Below are 11,155 nucleotides of genomic sequence, written 5' to 3'. Positions count from 1 at the left end.
TTGTTTGATTGTACATATTTTTGATTGCTTTTGTTACAGTAAAATTTTCTAAAGAAACAAGGTTGACAATTCATCTTGGTTTTATTAATGGAGATTCAGCCTGGGATTTCAATTTTTCTATTAGTGTTCTGTTTTACAAGCAATTATTGATTAAGCTGTTTGTGTGAATACCCATTTATTTATTTTTTTCTTTCAGAACGAGATAAGGGCAAGACGGTAGAAGTTGGTAGAGCGTACTTTGAGACGGAGCAAAAGCATTTCACAATCCTCGATGCCCCAGGTCACAAGAGCTTTGTCCCCAACATGATTGGTGGAGCTTGTCAAGCTGACCTTGCTGTTCTTGTAAGTGTTGGAAATATCCACAAATGCATTGAAAAAAAAGAACTAAAGTTAGAGAAGAAGTGTGAGAGTAATTTAATATTGGTTTTCATGATATTCTAGAGTTTGGATATATTCTTGCAGGTTATATCTGCACGAAAAGGTGAATTTGAAACTGGTTTTGAACGAGGTGGTCAGACAAGAGAGCATGTCATGCTGGCCAAGACAGCAGGGATTAAACATCTTATTATACTCATTAACAAGATGGATGACTCCACTGTACAGTGGGCAGAAAAACGCTATAATGAATGCAAGGAAAAACTCGTCCCATACTTAAAAAAGGTATTTATAGTTTCTGTATGTTTGTTAAAATCTTTGATTAAATTTTGTTATCAATTTAAAGTGTCAGGTGTATTAAAACGTGTTTTTCTTTTTCTAGGTTGGGTTTTATAGCAAAGATATCACATTCATGCCTTGTTCAGGCCTAACTGGTGCTAACCTTCGAGACCCAATTGATGAAAATGTATGCAGTTGGTTCAAGGGCCCAGCCTTTATTCCATACATCAACGATCTGCCTCCCTTGAATCGCAATGTGACTGGACCATTCATGATGCCTATTGTTGATCGTTACAATGACAGAGGAACTATTGTCATGGGTAAAGTGGAATCTGGTGGTTGCAAGAAAGGTGATAACCTTCTTGTGATGCCAAATAAGGTGAGGTATTTTCTCAGAAAGAGGTATTAACCCATTGCTGACGGGGCGCCTAATGACCTAACTGGTCGTCAAGGCGGGTGGTCTACGACACTAGCCGTACCGGCTAAAAATTAGAGGGACAGGGAAAGGGTTTTCTCTTCCCTCTGGGTAGCACAGACTAGCCCAAACAATATTTTTCCATAAATCCATTAAAAATTCCTGGCTTAGGCTGACTTTGGAAACCTGTAGCTCTAGAGCTAGCGCCGTTACAGCCAGAATATTTCATAACTCTGTGCGCACTTCAACTGTGAACAGATCCCGATGTCGTGTCATGTACGCATTGACTCCTGTCTTTTAGGCCTAATAGGTGCTGACATGTATGTTCATGACACCCGTATGCAATGGGTTAAAAGTTAGTTGTATATAAAGGTTTTCCTGAACTACATTCTGGTTATGTCAGAATATGTGAAATGAAAAAAAATCTGTGCACACATACTTGCACATGCACCTACACACACATGTACCTACGTGTGCATGCACGCACACATGCACACACACTCGCATGCACACACACACTAGCATGCACACATACACACACACACTTGCATGCACACACGCACACACACACTCGCATGCACACACGCACACACACACTCGCATGCACACACGCACACACACGCACACACACACTCGCATGCACACACGCACACACACACACTTATGCACATGCACACACACACACTCATGCACATGCACACACACACTCTCATGCACACACACACACACACACACACACACACACACACACACACACACACACACACACACACACACACACACACACACACACACACACACACACTCGCATGCACACACACACTCGCATGCACACACACACTCGCATGCAAACACACACATGCATGCACACACACACATGCATGCACACACACATGCATGCACACACACACATGCATGCGCACACACTTGCATGCACACACACTTGCATGCACACACACTCGTACACGTACACGCACACGCACACGCACACGCACACGCACACGCACACACAATATTATTAGCAATATTGATGTTACATTAGCTTACTGTGAGAGTGTTGAGTGGTGTTTTTTTTTTTTTTTTCTGGAACTTAGAGTTTAGTTGATTATTTAACAAGTTATTAATTTTTCTTTTCTTGTATTCTGTAGACTATGGTAAATATTGATTTACTTTGGAGAGATGAAGATGAAGTATCGGCAGTAAGGTGTGGTGAGAACGTCAAAGTAAAGCTCAGAGGAGTAGAAGAAGCCGACGTTGCACCAGGATTCGTCCTATGCGATCCCAGCAGCCCTTGTAAGACGGGAAAGATCTTCGATGCCCAGGTCGGTGACGATATTTTGTTCCGTTGCATTTGACTTTTTTTTTTCTTCTTCTTCTTCTTCCTCTGAAAAATTATGCGTAATTGATGTTGATCAGCAAGTTCTTATTTCTTTCTTAACAGTTATTTGAGTCTGACGATATTTTGTTATGTTGCATTTGACTTTTTTTTTTTCTTCTTCTTCTTCTTCACACTGAAATTATGCTAATTGATTAGAACACAAGTTCTTATTTCTTTCTTAACAGTTATTTGAGTCTGACGATATTTTGTTATGTTGCATTTGACTTTTTTTTTTTCTTCTTCTTCTTCTTCTTCTTCCTCTGAAGAATTGTGCGTAATTGATGTTGATCAGCAAGATCTTATTTCTTTCTTGACAGTTATTTGAGTCTTGCTCGTCCTTGTTTCTTTATGAAGAACTAGTTTCATGTGTTTACTTTGTATCACCTAAATTTTGAATCTTGCTGAGATAGGTTGATCCCGAGTTCATCAAGCATATCTATCATATCTATCTATCTATCTATCTATCTATGATTGATATATATATATATATATATATATATATATATATATATATATATATATATATATATATAATTGATATATATATATATATATATATTTAGAGTATATATGTATATAAATATATATATGATAATATATATAGTATATATGTAATATATAAATATATATTATGATATTATGTATATATATATATATATGATATATATATATTATAAAACAAAATATTATAATATATATATATATATTAATATATATATGATATATATGTATATATTATATATATATGTAATATATATATATATATATATATATATATATATATATATGTATATATATATGTATAATTTTATATATATATGTATATATATGTATATATATTATATATGATATGTATATCTATATATAGATTATATAAGTATCTATATGTATATATAGTATATATATAATATAAATATATTGTATATGTATATATGTATTTATGTATATATATGTTATATATATATATGTATATATATATGTATATATATTATATCTATATACTATATATATATGTATATATGTATATATATAAATATATATATATATATATATATATATATATATATATATATATATATTATATTATATATATCTATATATCTATAGCTCTCTCGCTCTATATATATATCTATATATATGTATATTTATATATATGTATATTATAATATGTATATGTATATTATATATATAATGTAATATGTATATGCATATAAGTGTATATCTATTATATATGTATATGTATGGTAGTATGTATAGTTTATATGTATATATATCATATATATATGTATATATATGTATATATATGTATATATATATATATACATATATATGTATATTTATGTATATATATATATATATATATGTATATAAATGTTATATATATATTGTATATATTATATATATATATATATATATATATGTATACATATATGTATATGTATATTTTTTTTTGTATAAATATGTATATGTATATGTATAATATAGTATGTATATGTATAGTTGTATATGTATATGTATATATATGTATATGTATATTATATATATGTATATGTATATGTATATATATATGTATTTATGTGTATATATATATGTATTTATGTAAAAATGTATATGTATATATATGTATGTGTATATATATATATATATATAATTATATATAATGTATATGTATAATTAATGTATATAATGTATATGTAACACAATTGAATGAGGGGGGGGGTGGGGGGGGGGGGGGTTATGTAAGTATATATATGTATAGTTATATGTTTATATATGTATATGTATATATATATGTGTATTATATTTAATATATATGTGTATGTATATGTATCACTCATATATTTATGTGTGTATATTGTATATATATGTATATGTGTATGTATATGTATATAAATGTATGTGTGTATGATAAGTATATATGTATGTCACCCCACAATATATATATGTTGGTGATATATTATTGTACGATATATGTATATGTATATATATTATATGGATAATATGTATATTTATATATATATAATGTAAAATAAAACAGAAATGCCTCTGGAAATAAAGATCTGTATTAGCACTAGTTCACAGATCGTAGATGCAGAAGTGCGATTATATTTTGTTGTGAATTAAGGTCAAAGACCTCGAGTGTCCTTCGCTATCGTCACTATATCTCAGGACGCTCGCTAGGCGAGGCGATGAGCCTCTACAGAAAGTAACAGCTATTCCAAGTGTCAGCTTAGTCGCGATTCCTGATTGCTGACTTTCGGTCATCATCAGGTCATAAGGTCCGCCCTATGGTCAGCCTTTGAGGGTGATATTCCTATGATGGGGAGATACCATATTTTCCAGAAGCTAAAGTTGCAGTGCTGCCTTTAACGAATCTTTGTCCGATCCCTGGGAGATATACGAAATCTGATAATTGAGAAGTCACATGTTATTATGTAATATATAATGTATTTCAGGTCAGACATGATCTCATATATGTTGAAATGTTAAACATAAATATTTATATGTATATATTATTTATGTATATATGTATCTTACTTGTAACATATTTATAATTTATATGTATATATACATATTTAATATATAAATATATTTATATAATATACATATTTATATATATATATTGTATTATTTATTTAATATGTAGTTTTATGATAATATACATATTTATATAAATTTTACATATATATATTACTTATTTATAATATTATACATATATACCTATACTTATATAGCAAATGTATTTATATTTATATATATATATTTATATATACATATTTATATATGTATTTATATATATATACTTATTTATATTTATACATATATACATATACTTATATACATATGTATTTATATTTATATATATATATTTATATAAGTATACTTGTATATATATATATATATATATATATTTTTTTTATATATATATGTATATTATATATATATATATATATATATACATACATCTATATATACATATATATAGATGTATATTTACATATATATACATATATACATTTATACATATTTATATACATATTCATATATATATATTTCCATATATTTAAAATACATGTATTAAAATTTAGGTATTAGAATTTGATACTGGATGTTTTATTGAATTCTAATTGATGGTTTATGGTGATCCACTTCTTTATAGGTTGCCATTTTGGAGCACAAGTCCATCATCTGTGCAGGATATTCAGCAGTTTGTCATATGCATACTGTTGCAGAAGAGGTTACAGTCAAGCTCTTGATTTGCACTGTAGACAAGAAAACTGGAGAAAGGTCGAAAGTACGGCCACGCTTTGTAAAACAAGAACAGGTGAATAGATTGATAATTGTTGCCACTTATTTTAAGATCCTTCCCTCTCTATCTTCTCTCTCTCTTTCCTCCTCTCTCCTCTTTCCTCCTCTCTCCTCTTTCCTCCTCTCTCCTCTTTCCTCCTCTCTCTCTCTCTCTCTCTCTCTCTCTCTCTCTCTCTCTCTCCCGTCAGTCTCTCTTCTCCTCTCTTCTCTCCTCTCTTTCTCCCTACTCTCTTTTCCCTCTCTCTCCTCTCTCTCCTCTACCTATCCCCTCCTCTCTCTCTCTCTCACCACTCTCTCTCCTCTCCTCTCTCCTCTCTCTCTCCTCTCTCCCTCTCCACTCTCTCTCTCTCTCTCCCTCCCCTCTCTCCCCTCTATCTCTCCTCTCTCTCTCCTCTCTCCTCTCTCCTCTCTCTCCTCTCTCTCTCCTCTCTCCTCCGTATTCTCTCACTCCTCCTCTCTACATTCCTCTCTCTCTCTCTCTCTCTCTCTCTCCATCTCTCTCTTCCCTCTCTCCTCTCTCACTCTCTCTCCTCTCTCTCTCTCTCTCCTTACACTCATCTCCTCTCTCTCCCTCCTCTCTCTATCTCTCTCACACGATCTCTCATCTCTCTCTTCTCTCTCTCTACGTCCGCTCTCTCTCCTTCTCTCAATCTCTCTCTCTCACGTCTCAACCTCTCTCTTCTCTCTATCTTCTCCTCTCTCTCTCTCTCTCTCTCACTCTCTCTTTCCCTCCCAACACCTCTCTCTCTCTCTCTCTCTCTTCCTCCTCTCCTCTCCTCCTCTCTCTCTCACTCTGTACCTCTCTCTCATCTCTCTCTCACTTTTTACGTCTCTCTCTTCTCTCTCTCTCTGTCTCTCTTTTCCTCCTCTCTCTCTCTGTCTCTCTTTTCCTCCTCTCTCTCTCTCTCTCTGTCTCTGATTCTGTCTCTCTCTCTCTGATTCTGTCTCTCTCTGTCTCTCTCTCTCTGATTCTGTCTCTCTCTGTCTCTCTCTCTCTGATTCTGTCTCTCTCTCTCTCTGATTCTGTCTCTCTCTCTCTCTGATTCTGTCTCTCTCTCTCTCTGATTCTGTCTCTCTCTCTCTCTGATTCTGTCTCTCTCTCTCTCTCTCTCTCTCTCTCTCTCTCTCTCTCCTATCGGCGGTCTCACTCTCTCATCTCTCTCTCTCTTCATCTCTTCTCCTCTCGATTCTCCCTCTGTCTCTCTCTGTCTCTGATTCTGCTCTCTCGCGTCCTCTCACTCTTCTCCTCTCTCTCTCTCTCTCTCTCTCTCTCTTCTCACTCTCTCTCTCTCTCTTCTCTCTCCTCTCTCTCTCTCACTCCTCTCTCTCTCTCTCTCACCTCTCTCTCCTCTCTGTGTCCTGTCTCTGTCTCTCTCTCTCTGTCTCACTCCTCTCCTCTCGCCACTCTCTCTCACTCTCTATCTCCTCTCTTTCTCTCTCTCTCTCTTTCTCATCGTCTCTCTACTCTCTCTCTCTCTCTCTTCTCTCTCTCTCTCTCTCCACATCTCTCCTCTCTCTCCTTCTCTCTCTCTCTCTCGGTCCTCGCTTCTGTTCGTCGCCCCGGTCTCTCTGTCTCTGTCTCCCCTCTCTCATCTCTCTGTTTCTCTCTCTCTCTCTCTGTCTGAGTCTCTCTCCCTCTCTGTCTGTCTCTCTTCTTCTCCTCGCTGTCTGTCTCTCTCTCTCTCTCCATCTGTCTCCTCTCCTCCTTCTCCTCTCTCTACTCTCGTCTCTCTCTCTCTCTCTCTCTCTCGATCTCCCTTTCATCTCTCATCTCTCTCTCTAAAAACTCCTCCTCCTCTCCATCTCTCTCTCTCTCTCTCTCTCCTCTCCTCTCTCTAATCTCTCTCCCTCTCTCCTCTCTCTCCTCTCTCCTTCCTCTCTCTCCTCTCTCTCCTGCTCTCATCCCTCTCTCCTCCTCCTCCCTCTCTCATCTCTCTTCCTCTCTCCCTCTCTCTCTCGCCTCTAGCTCCCTCTCTCCTCTCACCTCCTCTCTCATCCCTCGCTCTCCTCTCTCTCTCTCTCTCTCTCTCTCTCTCTCTCTCTCTCTCTCTCTCTCTCTCTCTCTCTCTCTCTCTCTCTCTCTCTCTCTCTCTCATCAGTACTTCATGAAATAAATATGAAAGTGTAGGGAATATTATTGCTTATATTCATTTGCTGTATTTAATCAGGTTATTTTTGTTACCTGATAATTTGTATGATATATTTGAATTGTATTTCTTATACTTATATTTTAATTGTATTTCTTATGCTTATATTTTAATTGTATTTCTTATACTTATATTTTAATTGTATTTCTTATACTTATATTTTAATTGTATTTCTTATACTCAGATTGCCATAATGAGGTTTGAAGCAACAGGAGTGATTTGCATGGAGGCCTTCAAAGATTACCCACAACTTGGACGGTTCACACTTAGGGATGAAGGTAATCATGGTGGTGATGATAGTGCAGTTTAGTAATGGTTTTATGATGTTGCATATCTAAACTCCTTTCCAACAAAGTAGTCCCTTTCTGTATTTCTGAAGAAAATGTGTTATAGTAGTTTGTTGCTTTCTCCATCCCTCCCTCTCCCCCCATTCATCTAATACCACAACCCTCCTCTCTCCTTTCCCACACTTCAGCATGCCCATCCCCTCCCCTTTCTCCCTCTCTCCCTCTCCCTCGTTTCTCCCTGTCTCCCTCTTCACCCTCTTTCCCTCCCCCTCCTCTCCCTCCCTCTCCTCAATGTCGAACTCCCTCCCCCTATCCCTCCCTCTCTCCTCCCTCCCCTCCTCATACACCTCCTCCCTCTCTCCTCCCTCCCCCCCTCCCCCCCTCCCTCCCTCCTCTCTCTCCCTCTCTCCCTCCCTCCCTCCCTCCTCTCTCTCCCTCTCTCACTCCCTCCCTCCCTCCTCTCTCTCCCTCTCTCCCCTCTCCTCCTCTCCCCTCTCCCTCCCCCTCTCTCTCTCTCCCCTCTCCTCTCTCCCCCCTCTTTCCTCCCTCCCCTCTCTCTCTCTCCCCCCCTCCCCTCTCTCCCCCCTCCCCTCTCTCCCTCTCTCCCTCCCTCCCCTCTCTCCCTCTCTCCCTCCCTCCCCTCTCTCTCTCTCCCCCTCTTTCCCTCCCTCCCCCCCTCTCTCCCTCCTTCCCCTCTCTCCCTACCTCTCTCTCTCCCTCCCTCTCTCTCTCTCCCTCCCTCCCTCCCTCTCTCCCCCCCTCTCTCTCTCTCTCCCGCTCCCTCTCCCTCCCCCTCTCTCCCTCTCTCTCTCTCCCTCCCTCCCCCCCTCTCTCCCTCTCTCTCTCCCTCCCCTCTCTCCCTCCCCTCTCTCCCTCCCTCCCTCTCCCCCACCCTCCTTCCCTCTCCCTTTCCCTTTTCATCTCCTCTCTCTCACACACTCCCTGTTTTTCTTTTCTTATTTTCCTTTATCTCTCATATTTTTTTTAAAGAATTGAATATTTGATTTTTCTCCACAGGAAAAACGATCGCTATTGGCAAGGTTTTAAAAGTAGTGGAGTAAATAGTTGGACCATGGCAAGCCTTCAAGGTACTGCATGTCAACCAAGGATGTCATTAAGTATTGAAGTTATGTGCAATTCCTTTTATAGGAGATATTGCTCAGATTTAGGGGCTTAGTTATATAGTCTCAAAGAGGTTCTTGTACATAAGTCAGTACTAAGAAGAAATCCAAGAAGATAAAGCTACAGATGAATCACATGAGGGCAGAAGTCTTGCGCAACTGGTCCATCCAATCAGCTTAAAGAATCAAAGTGCGTGGGTGTCCTGCCAGAGTCTCCGCCTTCTCCCTCTACCTGCCATGCTCAACCCTTGAAGACAAATCTTCACCGCGGTGTGTTTGTCGTTCCTACTTTTAACTTGTGGCAGGCTGTATGAAGAGATATTATGGTGGAAGAAAGTACCCAAGGATACAGCTGTTGTGGAATTTATCTTCTTTCAGATATCTCTTTGTACAAAAGAGGTCTCATGGAATAAGTTTGTGATGTGATTTTTACCTGTATCAAACAATAATAAATACATTTTATTTTTTTTATTCTGTAATTATTGGTAGGAATGTCATAAGCAGTGGCTAGAGCTGTTTGAAAGGTTGCTGAGCACATAGTGTAGGGTTAGCAGGGAGACAAAATTTTTGCACCAAACCTCAGGAAGTAACCCCCAGTTTTATCTTGGTAAAGCAGTTGTGACTGGGAGATGAAGTGAATTTTTTTTGCATATATATTTTTTCTTAAATGAAAAACGATTAGATATTTGAAAGAAAACGAAAAAAAAATGAAAATTGTAAACTTGATTGGAAGGAAGCATGGAAAATTCCATAATACTGAGCAGCAGAGAGAGAGTCCATGGCAAAGGCTGGACCGGATATGTGTAGCTTTTCTGAGGATGGGATGTTATGGCAGTGGGTATTCCTTCTTATGTGATACATAGCACATTACAGGCACCATCCACATCCTCCCTTCCTCTCCTGTGCCTGAGGTTGCACGTTTTAGTGTTAACATGCTGTGGCTTATTTTTTTTATTTTTTTTTTAAATATTTTTTTTTCTTTGTGGTGGTTCTCCTTCCTGGGACTGTTATAGCTGTCCTTTCATTTGTGCAGCTAGCCCATACCATAGGCAGGCTGACCATAGTCAAGGTGACACAGGGGAGGAAAGGTTGAGCTGGGCCTGTGTAGTGCGAGCCCAGTGCTACCGCTAAGCTCGGGACGAGGGCTCCAGAACTCCATAGCTTTTTGTATTTAATTTTATTTATGTATTTTTTTTAATAGCCTTCACCTTCTGGATTGTGACTTGAGAAAAGTACTGGTGCTATGGAGTGTCCTGGGTGCCTTGCTCTGTTCATTCATGGCTTGTTCATGCTACCAAATTGTTTGTCTGACTTCTGTTAAATTGAGCCATCTTTGTAGATTCTTAAAGGGAAGCAACTGTGATGGCTTTCTATAATATTCATATTGCAACTTTTTTTGTTTTTGCAGTTTATTAGGCTTAATGAGGAAATAGGTTTAATGTATCACATTTTTGTATTTCACAAGAGCTGTCAGTAGCCCTTGTATAAAGAGTTATTTATATATTTGCTGTTGCAAATTTTTTCTCAATAACCCAAATAATCTTTTTATTGTGGTTATCCTGTCTAAAACTTGTTCGAATATACAGGAAGTGGAGGGTGACTTTTGTTTTTGTGTCCTGTGTTGTGCTAGCTTGTTCATACAAATTTGTTGGTTGTTACAACCTCTCTCTAACATTCTTGTGCATAATTCTGTATGATTGCACTTCCCAGCATCACTAAATTAAGTGCATAATTTGTAAATTTCATATCCTCGATTTGAATTTCAGTTATTCACGTAAACTAATTTAGCAGGAAGGCTTTCTCAGTTCTTACAGTGTACATAGTAAAAAGAAAACTTATGCAGT

The 11,155-nt window shown here is 37.3% G+C and overlaps 1 protein-coding gene across 2 annotated transcripts in view; it reads left to right on the top strand.

Annotated features, from left to right (window-relative positions):
* The window catches only part of eRF3 (eukaryotic translation release factor 3), a 20,449-nt gene extending 9,538 nt beyond the window's left edge, over positions 1-10,911 (top strand). For both annotated transcript variants that reach the window (XM_086531966.1, XM_086531967.1), the window contains exons 4-10: positions 197-342; positions 463-660; positions 758-1,033; positions 2,218-2,391; positions 5,608-5,772; positions 8,088-8,181; positions 9,208-10,911. In XM_086531966.1, the coding sequence (XP_086388092.1) occupies positions 197-342; positions 463-660; positions 758-1,033; positions 2,218-2,391; positions 5,608-5,772; positions 8,088-8,181; positions 9,208-9,251 (1,097 nt within the window). In that variant the 3' untranslated portion in view covers positions 9,252-10,911. The remainder of the gene's footprint in view (positions 1-196; positions 343-462; positions 661-757; positions 1,034-2,217; positions 2,392-5,607; positions 5,773-8,087; positions 8,182-9,207) is intronic.
* Positions 10,912-11,155: the final 244 nt, after the last annotated feature.

The sequence above is a fragment of the Penaeus japonicus genome, unplaced genomic scaffold, assembly GCF_977035675.1.
Source record: "Penaeus japonicus unplaced genomic scaffold, GWHDUDI00000001_assembly GWHDUDI00000036, whole genome shotgun sequence".
Lineage (NCBI taxonomy): Eukaryota > Metazoa > Arthropoda > Malacostraca > Decapoda > Penaeidae > Penaeus > Penaeus japonicus.
Note: the sequence above shows the minus strand (reverse complement) of the source record. Positions and strands in the feature narration are given on the sequence as shown.